The following is a 19238-nucleotide window of genomic DNA, read 5'->3' on the forward strand; positions in this document are numbered from 1 at the left end:
GTCTGCTGCACATGTGTGGGATGTAGAGTCTTGGGGAGAGGTCAGGGCTTTGGACAGGCCTGGGATCGAAGCTGCCCAGCCGTGTGGTCTTGGCTCTTCCCCTCTCTGAGCCTCTGCTTACTCATCATAAATTGGGGACAGTAACAGCTGCCCCAGAGGAGGGATTGATGACACTACCTAGTGCCCAGCCCAGGGCCTGGCACCATGGCTTCCACAGTGCCAGTTCCCTTTTCTTCCCTCTTCTGTGGTTGGCACAAGAGCCTCTGGTGGTGGAGGGGTGGGCACAGGACTGCTTGGAAGGAGTACCCGATCCCCCTCCCTGCTCACCTGGCCTGGACCTCTCTCACCCGCAGGGGGACTATGTCTGGATGGACCTGAGATCCGGGCAGGAGTTTGATGTGCCCATCGGGGCGGTGGTGAAGCTCTGTGACTCTGGGCAGATCCAGGTGGTGGACGATGAAGGCAATGTGAGTAGCCCGCTGCCACCCCACCCCCAGGCCTTGCGGGGGGACACAGGCTGACAGGTGACCTGAGGCAGGGGCCTGGCAGTGACCTGCCTCAGGGGGATGGAGGCAGTGCCTGTGCCCCGCTTCTGCCTCTCAGAACCCCCTTCCCCCATGGAGCTTTCCCCATCACCCCCCTGGGAGGGAACCTCCCCTTCTGCCCCAGGCTACCTGTTCTAGTTCCACCAGCACTTCAGTCCCTTCTGCCTGGTATTAGAAATGTGTGTCTGTGTGGGCATACCGGTGTGTACAGTGGGGCAGGGGGTGGCACCAGGCTGGGAGCTCCTCAGGTACAGGGGTGCTTTTGGGTCAGACAGACTGGATTCAAATCCCATCCTGCCCACCTGCTAGCTATGCAACCTTGGCCAGATCTCTTTCCCTTCTGAACCCTCACAGGGTTATAGATTTATATGTGAGATCACACGTGAATGCCTCAGAAGAGGGTGAGGTGGTCTGAAAATGCCCGTTCTCATTCTGTGGGGTTATGGCATCACACGAATTCATTGTCCACCCTAACGCTGCCCTGGAATTAGTCTAAGAGTTGAACGCTTTATCTCTTGTGGCCCTGAAGGAAAGGGTCACAGGAAGTGTAAGTTTGATAGACAGTGAGAGTGGGGCCTTGGGGAGGGAAGGAAAGGTCTTAAGTCAGGGTCCTGCCTTAGAGAAGGTGGCCCTGATGAGGGCCCAGAGGGGAAGCCTGGGAACTCTGGACATGTGTGCATGTGCATGGCATGTGTATATGTGGCAGGGGCACATGTACAGCTTAGTGGGGACATGGAGGACCAGAGAGATTAGGTTCCACAGTAATCTGGGTTGTGCCTAATGCTGTGGCCGGCACTGGGGGCATAGAGACAGTCCCCATCTTAGCCTCTTAGTTTGATGGGGGTGAAAGAGGGTGCAGTGACTTGGAGAAGAAGGCTCTGTTGAAGGCCAGGGGAGGGCTCAGGACCCTGGAGGCCTGGTACTGAACATGGAGGAGGCAGGGGCATCACTGTTATCCCTGCAGCCCCCAGGGATACCCGCCTTGGGGTTTGCAAAGCCCTTTGACCCAAGTTCTATCTTTAGGTCCTCACAGTGTCTGTGAAAGGCAGAGAGGACAGCAACTGTTACCCCAAGGGGAAACTGGAGTCCAGAGAGGGACCCTCAGGACGAGTCACACAGCTAGTGAATGATGGTGCTGGGGTCAGGATCCGGGGCCTCTGGGTTCTGTGTGGGTGTTTCCTCTCCCAGCATCTCAGTGGCAACTTTGGAGCTCAGGTTCTGTTAACCACACTTTTGTTCCCTGAGCTTTAGAAATGGAGTGCCTGCAACGTCATTCCAGAGGCTCCAGTTCCAGGGCCTTCTAGGAAGCCCCTGTGAGGTTGCAGCCTCAGAAGGGGGATACGGATTTGGCTGGCAGCACACACAGGCCCACGAACTAGCCTGGACCCCCCGGGTGGGGCCCAGGGACTCTGCCTGCAGGCTTGAGTTTCATCTGGGTCATGTTGCATGTCAGATGGTGTCCCATAACTGTGTCACCGGATCCCAGAGGTCCCCTCCCACTTGCCCCCTGAGAACGGGGGCTGCAGAGGGGGGAGGGATGTGGCTGGCTGGCTGGGAGCAGGTTAGGGGGCTGGGTTTGCTTCAGTGGCATTGGGCCCCTAGCGGCTTCTGGCCTCCCCTTTCACCAGCCTTGCCTACTCCCACTCCCTCCCCCCGACCCCACGTCCAGGCCATCATCTTTGACCCCTCTGTCTGCCCACAGACTCCCTCAGCCTGAGGGCAGGGACCAGGTGAATCACATCTGGTTCCCCAGAGCACAACAAAAAGTCTCCCAGAGAAGGTCCTCTGTAAAGACTTGCTAAATGAATGAAAGCTCATGGTTCCAGTCCTCACTGGAGTCCTAATGCTCTGCTTTTGTCCAAGCTGTTCTCCTTGCCAGATGTACCCCTCCTTCCCTTCCTCTACAGCGCACGTGGTCCCTGCCTCTCTGAGCTCAGTGCCAGGCCAGCTCTTTCCCAAATGTGCCCCCAGGCCCTAGAATTGGCCATGTTCTCTCTCTGTCTCTCGCTGGTATGCCTTCAGGGCCAGGCCTCAGTTTCTGCCCTGGTTACACTTTGGTCTGTGCTGTAGGTGTCTGTGGACGTTGACCTGAGCACTGCTGACCTCAGCTGGGTGACCTTCCGTGCAGGAAAGCGGTGGGGAAAGGCTCAGCTGTGCCATTTCACTGAGCACGCCACTTTACCTCTCCAATGTGACTCCTCACTGTAAAACGGGACTGGTAATTCCATGATGAGATGTTAAGAGAAACAAATGAGAACATACATCTCTTTTGCAACAAAAACTAGAAAATGTTGAAGTGATCATACCCAGCACTGGTTGAGCAATTATCAGGCACCAGTGCTTTTTAGACCTGGCAGGAGTGAAACAGAGGTTGGCCATTATTGTATCAATGAACCCTCCCAACATCTCCAAGAGAAAGGGATTGTTAATCTCATTCCCATTTCATAGATGAGGTTGTAGAGGCTCAGGAAAGCAAAGTGACGTGCACAGGGCTACAGGTTTCCCAGTGGCTGAGCCACCCCTTAACTCTGTGCTGAAGTGTCTCGGGGAGGAATTATGGGACCAGAGGCTGGGGTCGAGCAGGGAAGGCAGACAGCCTGCCCTCTCCCCTCTGGCCCACTCCAGGGCTTAGGACCGAGTCAGGGAAAGGGAATTTTCCAATTGGATCAGCTTTTATCAAGAAATAGGGTGGGAGAGAGGAATGTTCCACACAGGGTTGGAAAGTCCAGGCAGGTTCTTTGATCTCACCACCCGGCGCATTCATGTCAGGGCTGTCTGAGGGCCTGACCTGGAATGTAATGCCCTGGCCCAGGAGGTGCCATGAAATGCCAGGGAAACTGGAGTCCTGAGCAATTGCTGGCCTGCCCCTCACCTCTCTGAGGGCCGTGGTCCTCTGATCCTATTTTCTCATGTGATGTGAGGGGGCTGGAATAGGGGACTTCTGGGGTCTCTCCATGACTAGGACTCTGCTTTTAATTCAGACTGGTTCCTAGTAGTCCCCAGCCAGCCATCTGTCTCATCAGGGATCCCCTGCCACATCATTTGTGCCTGGCCCCTATATGAGGCACTGTGAACCAGGGGTATAGCAGACATGGAACCAGCCTTGGGGAAAACTGAGGGGTCAGGGCCACAATGCGCTCCAGCAGTGGCAGTGACCATTGCCTTGCAATGGGAGACCTAGGGTATGTGGGAGCCCAGAGGAGGCACCGACCCCAACCTGGGGAACCAGTCAGCTTTCTGCCTGGTCCTGAGGCTCCCAGGGTTCCGGCATTTGGGAACAAGGAAGGGGGCCCCAGAGGGCTTTGGAGGCTTGACTCAGGTTGTAGCCACACTGCAGAGCACAGGAGAGATTCTCACTTAAGCTGGGGCCACGAGTAGAGGGTGCTGGAGACCACCTGGGGGAGGTCAGAGGAAACCACGGCTTCACACACTTGTTGAAAGAACAAAAGCTATTGCCCAGGTGTGCAACCGTCTGCCACCCGTGGCAGCAGGATATATTGCACTATCTGAATAATTCTTGTGCATCTGTTTATCGGAGTTTGGATTTGAAGCCAAGTCTGTCTAACGCCAATGATTACACTTTCCACTCCATCCTGTAAGGTGACTGGAGAGACTAATCCCCTTTATGACGACCATAAGGTAGGGCCAAAATCCCTGCCATGCCCACCTCTTAGGTCTGCAGAGAGAATCCCCTAAGAGGAGGAAGAGTGGTCCATGAAGGGTAGGGGTGGGCGCTAACGTCCTCATAGATGGTAGAAATGATCGTGTTTGGCCACAGGAGAGGCCCTTATGGGGTCGCAGATACCCGGGGTTCCCGTCCCTCCCGGGACTCTTCCCTAGCAAAGTGCAGCCAGGAGAACGCAACTAGCTTACATGAGCCACTGTGCCTCCCCGCAGGAACACTGGATCTCCCCGCAGAATGCCAGGCACATCAAGCCCATGCACCCCACGTCGGTCCACGGCGTGGAGGACATGATCCGCTTGGGGGACCTCAACGAAGCGGGCATCCTGCGCAACCTGCTCATTAGATACCGAGACCATCTCATCTACGTGAGTGCCGCCCCGCCTGCCAGCAGCCCCGCCCACTTTCAGTCCCTCTGACCTGCAGCCAGCCCTGCCCAGCCTCTGCAGCTGGCCACTGGGGACCAGGGACTCAGCCCATGCCCACAGCCGCTCGGGTCTGTGGCTCATCCTCTCTTTGGGGCTGTGGTTTATGTGATCTGTGATTGGAGAACGGGGAGGTTTTTTCCAAAGGTTCATGTGCCTCTGTAGGGCTGAAACCGCTGGGAGGCCAGACCAGGGAGGAGACCGTGACAGGCTCAGTGCTTTGCCCAGAGATGGGGGATCTGCTGCTCTCCCTGGGTTTGCTGTGGGGTCAGGACCTGCCACGGGTCCTCAAGGTCAAGAGAGGATGGGTTGGAAGTCTGTGTCCTCTTGAAGGGGATGGAGGATGGACATGCTCCTTGATCCCCCAAACCCTTGAAATTAGAACCAGTCATACACACACCCCACACTTCCCCACCTTGAAACTCAAGAGGACAAATAAAGAGCATCTCAGTCAGCCAGGAGTGAGCTGATCCCAAGAGGTGAGCTCAGAGACCATCAGAACAAGAAGGGCCCATCAAGATCATTTAGTCTAGAGATTCTTACACTTTCTGGCCTCAGGAATGCTTTATGTTCTTAAAAATTATTGAAGACCTCAAAGAGCTTTTGTTTATCTGGGTTATATCTATGGATATTTAACATATTAGAAATTTAACTGAGACATTTAAAAGTAACCACAAAAAATCCATCACAGGATAATGTATTTTTAGGAAAAATAACTATATTTGCCAACATAAAACAATTAGTAAGAAGAGGGGCGTTGTTTTCCTTTTTTTTCAAATATTTTTAGTATCTGACTTAATAGAAGACAACCCGATTCTCGTATCTGCTTCACATCCAGACGGATGTGATATTGTTTTGGCTGAAGTGTATGAAGAAAATCTGGCCTCACAGATATGGGGATGGAAAAGGCGAGACCTTATGGACTTCCTAAAAGGGTCTCTGGGACCCTCAGGGGTCTTTGGACCACACTCTGAGAACTGCTGACCTAGTCCCATTTTACAGACAGGGAAACTGAGGCTCTATAAGGCTTAGCCAGGCCCAGAGCTGTGTGCCCAAGCAGCTCAGGGGCAAAGGAAGCTGTGGGTGTACAACAAGGAGAGAGCAGGAGGGAGCCCCCTGAGCCAGGTCCCCAGGCTGGGCATGCTCAGGGGAGGTGTGGGGTGATAAGTGCCTGAGAGAGGTGCGGAGCTGGCTCCGCAGGGTCTGTAGGAGTGAGGTCTCACTCCCAGGTCACTTCCTGACTGCTGGTGGAGATGGCGTTCAGGAAGGGGCACTGCAGGAACCGAAGGCCTGAGGCAGGACCGTGCCAAGTAAGTGATTTGTCAGGACTGTGAAGGGGAGCCGGGGAGACAGAGCTGGGAGAGTCTGAGGGAGCCTGAGGAAGCACAGCAAGGAACTCTCGGGCCCTCGGAAGTCCTGGAACTGTGGTGCCTCAGCTGCTCGGGAGGCCCTCTGCCAGCCTCCCCACTCTGGGTCCTTCTGCAGCTTTGAGCTCCCAAGAAGAGGCTGTGCTTGGGCCCTTGACCTACGTTGATTGCATAGGCACAGCAAGCAGCTTTCTCAGGGAGACCCTTAGTACCGACAAAGCCCCTCTCACTCCTTTCCTCATCCAGGGGGCAGGGCACAATGGCACCTCCAGGTGTGAGCAGTGTCACGTAGACAATGGTGGGGGGGGAGCTAGGACTTGAGCCCAGGCCAGAGATATCCCATGGGACCCACTGGTGTCTGCACCCCAGTTCTTGGTGGTTCCCTCCTCCCTCCTCTCTCTGGACAGCAGGTGGACACAGGATGGTCCAGGGGCTCTCCATGGCCATCCACCCAGGCCTGGGTGGAGTCTGACACTTGGGTCTGGAGGTGAGTGGGAGCCTGCCTACTTGCCTGCCCAGGGAGGCCACTGCAGAGCTGATGTCCTGACACAATCTCCTTTCGGGGGTGAGCTTCACAGGGGGGAACTGAGTGAGATGGGAGTTGTTTCCACCAGGGACCCCGCGGACAATGTCTAAGAATAATTCAGAGGCATGTAGTTGGTTATTTTGCACGTAGTTTAGTGATTTTGCCGGCAAACTGGTTCTTTGTAAGTGAGGGAGTCGGTTGGTAGACTGAATCAAAGAACAGAGGCAAAAACAGGATTCAAAAGGGAGAGAGGAGGAAAAAACTTCAGACAGTCCGAGATCAGTGAATCTTGTTTGTGAAGTTTTGAGGATAGACTGATTAGCTGGCAGCCGGAAGAGAAATCAGCCTGAGCATTAGGCCTTACCTAGGTTGACTGTGGGATCAAAGAAAAGAATTCTAGAGGTTTGTGGATTCTCCAGAGAATGCTGAGATCTGCACCATTTGCCTCATTAGAAGTTTCACTAGTAGCCTTTCTGACTGATTTTTGGGTGAAGGTGGGGAGGGCATGGGGGTGGAGCCCACACGAGGTGTCTGAGCTGTCTTTCTCCTTCAGAGACTCATGGCTGGAAATCAAGTCATGGCACCTGGAAGGTGCCCAGCTTGGATAGTCTGTCGGCCTAAGATGCTGGGTGTCTGTTGGTCTGGGGAGCTGTGCTCCAGAACTGTAGGGCTCAAGAAGGTTTCCTTGACTTGCTGACTCTATGATTCTGTGACTGGGTGCGTGAAGTAGGATTAGAGCAGATCTTGGAAGAAGCAGCCAGGCCATTGTCCCACCCAGAAACCATACCTGTCCCTAACCATGGCAACCCCTGGTCACTTCATGGGTTGGGTTACCCTGGGCACACCCCCATGCACCCAGGATTTCCTCAGATTACCACGGCCACTCACAGCCTTGGGCCCGGAGGACGCTCTGTCCCTGACTGTCTGCCCAGGGCTTGCCTGCTCCAGCTGGCCTGGCCCCAGGCGCGTGAGGGACAGCCCCCCAGGGCCGTAAGTCAGCCCGAGGCACCCTACATGGGGCAGAGCCCTTACAGGACACCTAGCATTGGGTGGCCCCAGAGGCCAGGGGTCGTCCCTGGGTCTTGCGGGCAACAGGTGGCAGGGCTGATGCTGAACACGGGCTGGAGCCCTGGTCTGGGAGTTGGGGGGCCTGGATCCAGGTCTTGACAGATTGCCTTTAGGGAGTCCCTACCCATTTCTGGTCTCAGCCGTCCCTTTGGCACAATGGGGTGGGTGCCTCTGTGACACTGGGAAGGTGTATGTGTCTAAGATGTATGTCTTGGTCTCCATGGTCTGCTAAGGGAGAGGCCCCAGGGTTAGCAGGCCCGGAGGCTTCCTGGAGGAGGTGGATTCCTACCATGTCTCCTGGGGTGTGTCTCTGGCCCAAGAGAGGCTCCTTGATCTCCACGTGGGGACTTGGGGGCCCCTAGGGACCTGTGTGCTATGTCCTTGGCTTGGGAATAATCCTTATCTCTTCCTTACTCCAGCCCATGGGCCCACAGGGCAGGCTTAATTCCTGGAGACTTGAGAAGAGGCCTGTGCTGGGTATTTGGACATTAACTCTCTGCTGACCATGAACCCTTGGAGCGACAGAGCCAGAGGGCCTCAGGGAGCAGTGCCTAGAACCTCAGGGGATGGATGGGTGCTAAGGCCCAGAGAAAGGCAGGACGGGCCTGAGTCTCATTGTCAGCAGTGGCCAAGCCCCTCACTTCTTTTACCTCCCCCACTGCCAGCTCCGCAGTCTCACAGGTGAATTCCTGGGATTTGGGGGAGCCCAGGTGGGGAGGCGAGAGCTGGGGTCCTGGTGCCAGGATCCCTCCTTCATCCCACTCCCTGCTTATCTGCTGTGCGACCTTGGCAAGTCCCGCCCCTTCTCGGAGGCTCAGTTCTCCCATCTGAGAAGGGGCGTCTTGACTATACCTCTCAGTGGCCTCCTGACAGTACAGAGAGAGATGGCCTGGAAGCTGCAAGTCCTGCGCCCGGCAGGGATCTTCCTGGCAGGTGGTGTGTCCTTGTCCTTCTGCTGGGCCGGGTCCTCTCGCTGAAGGAAAAGGCTTCGTTTTTATTATTTAGTTTGAAATGGGTATATATGCTACAGATTGGAAAATATTCCTTCTGCCACAGAGATAACCACTGCTACTCACTTCTTATTTATCCTCTAAGAGAAAGACTATATATATATGATATATATGATATTAAATTATATATATATATATAATTAAAACTTTTTCTACACAAATGATAGCATTTCTCCTCACACTTGTGTGCTTTTTCCACTAGCCCCAGCCCCGGGCCATCCTTCCTGTCAACGTAGGCAGGCCTGCCGCAGTGTTGCTGACAGGCCTGTCCCCTCAGCTCCTTTTCCTGCTGTTTCCTGTGGACAGCAGTGAATTTCTTCTCCATCCATTAATTTAGTGACTCATTTGTTCACTTGCCAAATGTTTGCTGAGCGTGTCCTACGCACCATGCACAGTATTGGGCCCCAGGTAGAGAGAGGAGTGAGGCCGGGGGGCAGAGGCCTTGAACCAGAACTATGGAGGAGTCGGGGGCCAAGTGAAGGGGACCATGGAGGCTGTGATGGGTCACACAGGAGGGTGCCTGGCTTCCTGCGGGGGGGAGCACTCATCTCCGTTTGGACCTGAAGGATGAGCAGGCATTAGCTGGGTGAGGGGGCAGGGGATGGAGCGAGGTGCTTTTAACAGAAGGTTTAATATGGAGGGAGCCTCTGGCTGTGGGATGCAACTAACGAGGGCCAGGGCTCGGAGGTCTTGTGGGCAGGGGAAGGATATTGACTTTGTCCTGAGGCCATGGGGCATCTCCTGAGGGTTTTCAGGAGGGGGATGACACAGTCAGATTTTCTGAGCTGACTCTGGTTCCCAGTGGAGGACAGATTGTAGGGGCCAGTGTGGAAGCTGGGAGCCCAGAGGGGAGGCACCTGGCCGGGGAGGTGGCTGTGCCCACGGAGCGAAGTGCATTGTTATGAAGGAGAAGGAGGCCTCCCGGCGTCCCGCCCTGGTGAAGGTCGGCCATGAAGGATGGCGGTGGTGCTGTTGGCCGAGCCGGGAGGCAGAGGAGGAGTAGGGTTGGAGGGGAGAGTGAGCCCCTGTCTGGACAGGCTGGTGGACATCAAGTGGGGGAGGGGGCTGAGGGGTCTAGTGCTCAGGAGGGCCCTCTGGGCTGTGGGCAGAGTAGAGGGGGCCATGGGAGCTGCGAGGGGGAGAAGAGGGTCCAGGCCCAGCCCCTGGAAGGCTTCTTGTGGCATCTCAGCGTTCCCTTTGCCCTGCGCTTGGTCTGTCCTCAGGGCCACCTCGGTCTGGCTCTGACTCCCCCTGTCGATGGGTCCATTGGGTCTGAAATAGTGTCTCTGCCTTCTGCGTCTGTAGCTGCTATTCATTCTCCCCAGCTGCCAGGGTGACCTTTTCCCAGCAATCCTCCCAGATGTCCTGTCCTTTTACGCCTCTGTGCTTGATCCCCACTGACGAGCCCTCCACTCTCCTGTCCACCCCCCCCAATCACAAAGAATCCGTGTGCCTGGTACGAGCTGCCAGGGCCCCAGGCTCTCCCTCCCTGCCACCCAGCGTGTGGCTGTCAGCCTCCCCACGTGCCTCAGGGAAGGGTTCTTGAATGACAGCACGGAGCCTAGCTGGCCCGAGGCCACGTGGTGATCACGGGCCAGGTCGCTGAGCATCGCTTTGTTAAGGAAGTATTCAGAAGAAAGGAAGGGAGCACTTGTGGACAGCCGCCTCTGTACCAGACACCTGTCAGAGGTTGTGCCCTTTGGTCTCTACGACAACCCTGGGAGGTGGGTGTTAACCATCTCCCTTTTACAGATGATCAAACGGAAGCTTAGAGAAGCAAAGTGATCTGCCAAAGGGATGTTCCTTGTGGCTGTCTCTCCTAGCTGGTTACCGGAGTCTAGCTGGTAGGAAGAACCAGGGGGAGAGGAGAGTCCACTGGGGCCCAAAAGGGCAATGTCTGGCAGGAGAGAAGCCTGGGTCTGGGGTGCTCAGCCCAGGGCTGAGCTTTGCATGGCCACACCTGCCCCCGGGGTGGGCACTTGCCCTGGCATGCGGTGCTGGCAGCAGCGCCTTCCCTGCACGGCCACCTTGGGCTGAGGCTGCTAGGGCGTGACTGGGGCTCTGGTATGATGCACTGGGCCCTGGGTGGGAGGGGATGGGCAGGGTTGTTGCCTCCCCTGCACAGCCACATCTTTCTTCAACCCCTCCGGGCCCAGATGTCAATAGTTCCGTCACCATTTATAAGCTGGACCTGACCTTTTTGAGTTGGAGCGGGGAGAGGTGGGCAGGGAAGGAGAAGTAACCTCTGAGGGCCTCCCTGTGTCCTGGCGGCAGGAGGGCCAGGCCTTGTTGTCCCCTGTGTGGCAGGGCCCGGGCCCACACCAGGAAATTTTGCACATAGGTGCCCTAACAGAGGAGCCCGAGGAGAGAAAGCCCCCAGAAGGCTCTCTGAGGTGTGTCTGGCCTGTGTGTCCCCGCTGCCTGGGATGGCTGGAGGCGCTCTGTCCCCCAGAGCACAGGGGCAGTGCTGCAGAGACTGGGGCCCACCCAGCCCCTTTAGCTCTTTATGGCTTCATTCCACTCCCCCCTCACCAACCCAACTCCTCCACTCCGGAAAGGTCCAGTTTGTGAATTTTACTCTGAAAGTTTGGGATGCAGGGTTTGGAGGCGAAGATGGGAGCCAGCATTTGAGAATTACCTACCGTGTGCTATAAATTTTAAAGTCCACCATCTCCTTTCATAAACAGTTATGTTATGCCCATTTTATGGATAAAGATAAGGAAATTGAGGCTTTGAGACCCGCCTTCCTTCCCTCCCCACTTCCTCCCTCCTTTCATCAAATGTCTCTGAGCACCTACTGCGAGCCCCACCCAGTGCTAATCTGAAGGCCCCACCCCCAGCTCGTAGGGAGGTAGGATTCTGACCCCAGATCCACGTGACGCCAAAGCCAGTGCTGTCCCTTCCAGAGGGACGGAGCAGGGCAGAGCCTGAGCGCTTTCTAGAGTCAGAGCCTCCCACATGGGAAGGGGTGAGCTCCCTGTTCCTTGTTGCCCACAGACCTACACGGGCTCCATCCTGGTGGCTGTGAACCCCTACCAGCTGCTCTCTATCTACTCGCCAGAACACATCCGCCAGTACACCAACAAGAAGATTGGGGAGATGCCCCCACATATCTTTGCCATTGCTGACAATTGCTACTTCAACATGAAGCGCAACAGCCGTGACCAGTGCTGCATCATCAGGTGGGCGGCCCAGGACCGGCATGGAGCTCCAGGCTTGGCCCCTAGAACTCCTGCTCTGTGCTCTGCTAATGCCTCATAATATAGAGAATCACCTCCCCTTTCCCAGGCCTTATACCTCTGTTAATGCTACCAAAGCTCATGTTAACTTTTGAGGCCAACCTTGTTTACTGCTGGCTCCTGTTAAATTACGCTCAGTTGCAACTTCAGGCTCCTGTTCTCTCTTGGGCAGAGGGTAAAACAACAACGCATTGATCGAGCATCTAGTTCGTGCTATGCTGGGTGGCAGTATGGATGGAGGAGTGTGTGTGTCTGAATAAGGGGAAAGAAAGTAACCTTTAGCTGTGGCAGGGCACTGAGCTGCTTTTGCCTTCCCCAGGCCTGGAAGGTCCTTAGTGTCAGCCCATTTTACAGATAGGCAGCTGGTTGGAGGGGGGCCGCAGTTTAGGGCAGTAACAGGTTTTGCCTCTGCCTGGGGCTCCTCTGCAGTGGGGAGTCTGGGGCAGGGAAGACGGAGAGCACAAAGCTGATCCTGCAGTTCCTGGCGGCCATCAGTGGGCAGCACTCGTGGATCGAGCAGCAGGTGCTGGAAGCCACCCCCATCCTGGAAGGTAGGGCCGGGCTCTCAGGGCGGGGCTGGGGGGCTGGGGGGCGATTGACACCGACCCTGACCCATGAACGTCTGCCCACCCTGCAGCATTTGGGAATGCCAAGACCATTCGCAACGACAACTCAAGCCGCTTCGGGAAGTACATTGACATCCACTTCAACAAGCGGGGCGCCATCGAGGGCGCCAGGATCGAGCAGTACCTGCTGGAGAAGTCACGTGTCTGTCGCCAGGTGGGCCTGAGCCCCTGGGCGGAGCTGTACCTGCGCAGGAGCCCCAGCCTCGGGGGTGTGGGGTGCACACCATCTGCATAGCCTTGGTTGTCCCTGTGTTGCTGCTCAAGCGCTTGCCTCAGTGCCTGAAATCCCAGCAGGAAACCCACCCATGGGGACTTTTTCATGAAAGGCACTTGTTAACATAGTAAACTGTTTACAGTCCGCTTGATTGTCTGGTTCCGGATGGCCTTCTCCTGCCCTCCCATCCCCCAACACCTTGTGCTCCCATTTTTAGGCCCCCGATGAAAGGAATTACCACGTGTTCTACTGCATGCTGGAGGGCATGAGTGAGGAACAGAAGAGGAAGCTGGGCCTGGGCCAGGCCACGGACTATAACTACTTGGCCATGGTGAGGCCCAGGTGGGGCACCCGGGGAGGGGGACACCGTCCCAGCCCCTCCCTAGCTCCAGGCCTGGTGGGTAGGAACTTCTTTGTGGGCTTTCTTCCATCCTCTGACTGGCCCCAGCCCACCATAAGGCCTGTTCCCCACGTGGGCACACACCTGCTGGTACACACATCTAGATGAATTATCACCACAGGCACACACATTCCTAAATGTGTAGATGTCCCAGACCCAGGGACGCATAGACATACACATGCCCACGTGTACACACACCTGGCCCTGCCTGCACACATGTAAGGTGATACGTTATTCTTTGAGGACGTGGAGACTGGGACCTCTGCCAGGGCCCCAAGGATTGTAGGGTACAGCCTGCTGTGGCTTCAGCCTCAGGGGCTTGCTGGTTGCAGGGCCCTGGTGCCAGCCTCTTGTTGCTGTCTGGCCATAAAGGAAAAGTGGGCCTGAGGCCATGGCTGCCACTCAGCGCCAGTGGTGGGCCATGCACACAGCAGGCTGGATTGGGGCCACCAGCTTCCCTAACCCTGGGGGGAGCCCATGCCTGGTTGTCTGGACCTGAGGTGGGCCAGCCACATGGACACAAGTGTGGGCTATGGCACCTGAGGGCAACCAAGGGGTGTGTGTGTGTGTGTGTGTGTGTGTGTGTATGTCTGTGTACTGTAGGTGTGGCAGGCCTTTCTGGACACTTCTGTTAGCTGGCTGGCACACTTGGATACACACACACACACGTGCACACACGGGTCTCATAGGCACACACAATGGGGCAGACCCCAGGTGATGCCCTGCCTGTCTGTAGTTACCACCTCCCACCTTCTACCCCAGGCTGTACCTTGTGAGGGGTTCAGGTTCCTGAGGGTGGATGTCCATGGTGGGAGAGGGGTAAGGTAAGGCCTGGGTGCTGTGACTGCCAGGCAGGGTGACGGGGGCAGGCCTGGCATCAGTGACCCGGCTCCTCTCACTCACGGGAAGAAGGGGCATCCCAGATGTGGGAAATGTATTCGTGAGAAGACCAGCCAGGAGCTTTCTAGACTCCCTGGAGGAGTCATAGGTGAAGTCAGTGCTCAGAAACCCAGGCTGGCCTGGCCAGGCAGGGAGGGCCCTTCAGCCCAGGCACTGCCTCTCTGTGGGTACCTGTGGCCCCCCTGACACCCTTCTGCACCCCACTCTCCCACCCACTCCCACCAGGGTAACTGCACAACCTGTGAGGGCCGCGAGGACAGCCAGGAGTATGCCAACATCCGCTCGGCCATGAAGGTGCTCATGTTCACTGACACGGAGAACTGGGAGATCTCAAAGCTCCTGGCCGCCATCCTGCACCTGGGCAACCTGAAGTATGAGGGTGAGTGACCAAACAGCCATCTTCAGAAAAGAAGGCAGCCTAGAAAAGGGAACACATTCACTCATCTGACACTCCAGCAATGTGCCAGGCTGGGAGGTGGTCCTCTGAGACAGGCACCACGTCCACTCTGCTCTTGCCCTGGTGCCCAGCATGGTCCCAGGACAGAGTAAGAGCTCTGGGAATGTTTGCTCAGTATGAATGAATGATCCCAGCTCTAAGGAGCTCACAGTCTAGTGAGTCTTGGAAGACTAAGAGACATGGAGAAAGCATGCACAGGCAGGAGGAAGAGCCTGTGCAAAGGTCCTGAGGCCTGAGAGAGCAGGGCGCATTTGGCGAAGGGCAGGTGGTATCAGGCACAGAGCTAGACAAGTTCTCCAAGCCTGTCTCAGGAGCCCCTGATTGCTCTGGGGGTCTGGAATGGGGGTCATGGGAGAGGGGGCCATGACTGCCAGTGTCTGCTACTTGGATGTCAGGCATGGAGCCAGATGCTGGGCATACGTGCTCCCTACCCTCCTGGTGCCCGTGGCTCATGGTGACAACATTTGTCAAACTGATATTAACCCAGAAAAACATTTAGTCATGGTGCTGATGCCCTCTGTGGGCAGGGCAGTCCCCCTGAGACTTGAGACAAGAGCCGCCCTGTCCCGCTAGACTGTCCCTTTGCCCCCACGCCCACCCCCTCTTGCCTGACGCTGTGCCCTGGCGCTGCTGACAGACCGTACGTTTGAAAACCTGGATGCCTGCGAGGTCCTCTTCTCCCCGTCCCTGGCCACAGCCGCGTCTCTGCTTGAGGTCAGTGAGAGCTTTCTGTCCCCTCAGCTGCTTCTCTTTCTCCCAGAGGAGCAGTTTTGACTTCAGGCTCAGGGAGCTGGGGCCCTCTGCTTGGAGAGTTCTAGAAGTTCGACGTTGAGAACCAGTTGTGTGCAGGATCTGTGTTGGACCCAGAGGAGGAGTGGAGACCTAGCGCGGCTGCCCCTGGGGAGGGTGGGGAGCATGGGGGGGCCCTGAGAGGGTCAGTCAGTCTTGTAGTAAAGATTCACTAGGCTCTGCCTCGAGTTGGAAAACTGGTATAAATAAAGCCAGAGTCAAAGCCAGTGCCGGAGGGCCAGGGGACATGCTGGGGCGATGGGAGGGGGCTGTTGAGGAGAGAGCAGTTCCTTCTCAGCGGCCCTTGGGTGGGTTTGATGACTGGGGAGGATGTGGCCGAGGAGGGCAGAGTCTGAGTCAGGCCTGGTGGAAAGTGGGAGGGGCTCTAGGTGTGATGGAGGGAGGGGCAGGCTGGCGGGCGCTGAGTGGGTGCCTGGATGTTGCCCCACTAGGTGAACCCCCCAGACCTGATGAACTGCCTGACCAGCCGCACCCTCATCACCCGCGGGGAGACGGTGTCCACCCCGCTCAGCAGGGAGCAGGCGCTGGACGTGAGAGACGCCTTCGTCAAGGTGGAGTGGCTGCCAGCTCTCCCCGCCCCACGGGAGGTGGGGCTGTTCATGGACGGGGGCCGAGGAGTCCACAGAGCTGGAAGGACATCTGGGCCTTGACCCCGGTCTGCCCTTGGGTCCGGCTCCAGCCACTGGCTCTCTCTGGGGCCTGGGCAAGAGTCTGCCTTCCCCGGAGCCTTCATTCGTCTATCCCACAAGGGGCTGGGAGTTGTGCTCTTCAGCGGCCCCAACAGCTCTGGTGCCCTGAGGCCCTCCACACCTGGCCTGCTTCATGCTGAATCATAATCTTTGGTCACTCCGTCTGCTGTGCTATTCCCAGCCCAGGGGTTACCCTCTCTGATCTCTCCAACGAAGACCGCCGAAGAGGGGCTGGGTCGGGTGGAGAGGCCCCCCAGTCCTGCCATTTTGTCATCCATTGAGCCCCTCCGCTGTGCCAGGCCCTGTGCTGGGCTCTGGGACCCTCGTGATAATCAGAGCTGAAGGGGAGACAGAGGTGGTTGGAGAGATGGGAACGCAAACTGCGTGAGGTCAGGAGAAGTTCCTTGGTGGAGCTGACATCTCCACAGAGCTTTGAAAGACAGGCAGGAATTGTTCTAGCAGGAGAGGGTGCTCCATGGAGAGGGAGCAGCTGGGATAAAAGCTTGGGGGTTTCGTGCAGCAGGAAGGGGCTGGAGTGAGGCCACTGAGGCCCAGGAGCCTGGCCAGTCCTCCTGGGAGGCTGTGGCTGCACCCTGTGGCTTACGTGGCTGCCTCTCCCCTCAGGGGATCTATGGGCGGCTCTTTGTGTGGATTGTGGACAAGATCAACGCAGCAATTTACAAGCCTCCCTCCCAGGAAGTGAAGAACTCTCGACGGTCCATTGGCCTCCTGGACATCTTTGGCTTCGAGAACTTTGCTGTGAACAGGTACCACATGGGCTATGTCCTGTGGGAATTTTCTTCTACAACATGGACTTAAGTGTCAAATTTCTCCCTTTAAACTACATTTAGCTGGCTCCAAGCACACTCTGCCAGGCTGTTGGAAAATTTGACTCCAGACACCCTCTGGGGCCCTGTCCCCTCCAGGCCCTGGGTCAGCTGAGGCCAGCTGGGGTGGTGGAGCGAAGGCTCTTACACCATCACAGACACTCTGGTCCCCGCTGCCCATCAGTCCAGTGTCCAAGCTCCAAGGTGCCTCAAAGCAGGTGAGGCCGGGCCTGAGCCAAGCTTGAGATGGGGTGTTGGCCATAGCTGGTGTCCCACTTGGGAGCTGTGTGAGGGGCAGATGGATGGAGCAGGCCCAGGTGGACACTGGAGCTGGAGGCAGCCAGCCCTGCCCCACTTTTTAGCTGTGTGACCCCAGGCAAGTCACTTCAATTCCTGTAATGTTCAGATGTCTCAAAGCCCTCCACACCACCAAAACGCCCACACTGAACACATGAAGTGTCTGTCACCTGGGAGAGCACTGAGTTGGTGGCTCAGAGATGTCACTGTCAAGGCCCTTCTTGCCAAATCTCGCGAGCCCCCCTCCCATGTCTGCTGACGCTTTGGATCCCTCTTTGAGGCCCCTCCCCAGCGCCTTGGCTCTTCCTCTCCCAGGTGCTCTGCCAGAGGCGTGGTGCCCATCCACCTGCCCTCTCCCAGGGCCTGGTCATGCAGGGAAGAGGGCTCCAGCCTTAACTCTCCTTCCGACTCACTGAGTGACCTTGGGCAAGTGCTGTGCCCTCTCTGGGCCTCCGTGTCCTCTTTGGTAATGGAGGGGGTTGGACTTGCAATGCTGGTTCACCTCGGAGATTGGAAGTCCCAGGGGCACACTGCACACCAAGCTGGGGCCGGCCCCTGAGCAGCAAGGCAGGGCCTGAACATCCCCCTGCCTCCCGCTGCCACCTGTGCCCTGCACCCCTCCCTGCAGCTTCGAGCAGCTGTGCATCAACTTCGCCAATGAGCACCTGCAGCAGTTCTTCGTGCGGCACGTGTTCAAGCTGGAACAGGAGGAGTATGACCTGGAGAGCATCGACTGGCTGCACATCGAGTTCACAGACAACCAGGACGCCCTGGACATGATCGCTAACAAGCCCATGAACATCATTTCCCTCATCGATGAGGAGAGCAAGTTCCCCAAGGTGGGCCTGCAGCGGAGCGGGGCAGACACATCCCTTCCACAATCTGAGCCTCCGCTTTCCTCATCTGTGGAATGGGACTAATGATACGTGCCTCTCAGAGCAGCTTTGGGGCCAGTTCAAGTGCGCTCATCTGACGTTTGGGAATTACCTACGGTCCAGTGGGTCCTGGAGTGGGGGAGGGGCTGCTCTCATGATTTTAATCATGGGAAATAGATTTTCGAAGCTGGAATGTACTTTCAAGGTTGTGTAATTCCAATTCACCCACTTAACAGATGGGGAAATGGAGGCCCAGAGAGCTCCTGTGTGGGGAATAAATAAAGGGAGGGAAGCTGTTGGGAAAAACAGAAGAGGGGGTGAAAAGACAGGGGGCAGGAAAGGCAGTAGGGCCTGGTGGAGAGAGTGGGACGACGGGGAGTAGAGGGTGGGCTTGACAGCTGCTGCTTGGTTCCCACAGGGCACAGACACCACCATGTTGCATAAACTGAACTCCCAGCACAAGCTCAACTCGAACTACATTCCCCCCAAGAACAACCACGAGACCCAGTTTGGGATCAACCACTTTGCGGGCGTTGTTTACTATGAGACTCAAGGTACAGGTGGGCCCTCTGGGGCTGGCTGTCTCCCTTTGCTTGTGTCCCCTCCCTTCCTTCCCCTTCTCCAGCCCAGGACAGAGACCAGGGCCCTGGAATACAAGGAGGGAAGGGATGTTAGGAAGCATTGGTCTCAGTGCTTCTTTTTTATGGATTTAAAAAAAATTATAGTAAAATATATGTAATATAAAATTTACCATTTTAACTATTTTTAAGTCTACAGTTCAGTGGCATTAAGTATATTCACAATATTGTACAACCATCACCACTCTCCAGAGCCTATGCATCACCCCAAATAGAAGCTCTGTACCCACTAAACAATAACCCTCCATCCTCCCCCCACCCGCTAGTCCCTGATAACCTCTATTCTACTTTCTGTCTCTATGTATCTGACTATTCTAAGTACGTCATATAAGTGGAAACATACAATATCTGACCTTTTGTGTCTGGCTTATTTCACTTAGCATAATGCCCTCAAGGTTCATCCATGTTGCAGCATGTGTCAGAATTTTCTTCCTTTTTATGACTGAATAATATTCCATTATGTGTGTGTGTGTGTGTGTGTGTGTGTGTGTGTGTGTGTGTATACACACCACATTTTATTTATCCATTCATCTGTTGGTGGACATTTGGGTTGTTTCCACCTTTTGGCTGTTGTGGATAGTGCTGCCATGAACATGGATGTATACCTATCTTTTTGAGTCCCTGCTTTCAATTCTTTGGGTGG

At 56.0% G+C, this 19238-nt stretch overlaps 1 protein-coding gene across 4 annotated transcripts in view; it reads left to right on the plus strand.

Annotated features, from left to right (window-relative positions):
* Nucleotides 1-356: 356 nt before the first annotated feature.
* Nucleotides 357-19238, plus strand: part of MYO7A (myosin VIIA) — a gene marked incomplete at its 5' end in the record, with an annotated part of 87956 nt that continues 69074 nt past the window's right edge. For 3 of the 4 annotated variants that reach the window (XM_081238637.1, XM_081238638.1, XM_081238639.1), the window contains 12 exons: nt 357-467; nt 4443-4595; nt 11621-11805; nt 12292-12413; nt 12500-12642; nt 12920-13033; nt 14228-14381; nt 15097-15173; nt 15701-15820; nt 16583-16725; nt 17711-17921; nt 18376-18511. In XM_081238637.1, coding sequence (XP_081094763.1) covers nt 369-467; nt 4443-4595; nt 11621-11805; nt 12292-12413; nt 12500-12642; nt 12920-13033; nt 14228-14381; nt 15097-15173; nt 15701-15820; nt 16583-16725; nt 17711-17921; nt 18376-18511 — 1657 coding nt within the window. Of the gene's footprint in view, nt 468-4442; nt 4596-11602; nt 11806-12291; nt 12414-12499; nt 12643-12919; nt 13034-14227; nt 14382-15096; nt 15174-15700; nt 15821-16582; nt 16726-17710; nt 17922-18375; nt 18512-19238 lie in introns of all 4 variants that reach the window. The other variant, XM_081238636.1, reaches the window with a different exon arrangement.

Source organism: Mesoplodon bidens (genome assembly GCF_964165515.1).
Source record: "Mesoplodon bidens genome assembly, chromosome: 7".
NCBI lineage: Eukaryota > Metazoa > Chordata > Mammalia > Artiodactyla > Ziphiidae > Mesoplodon > Mesoplodon bidens.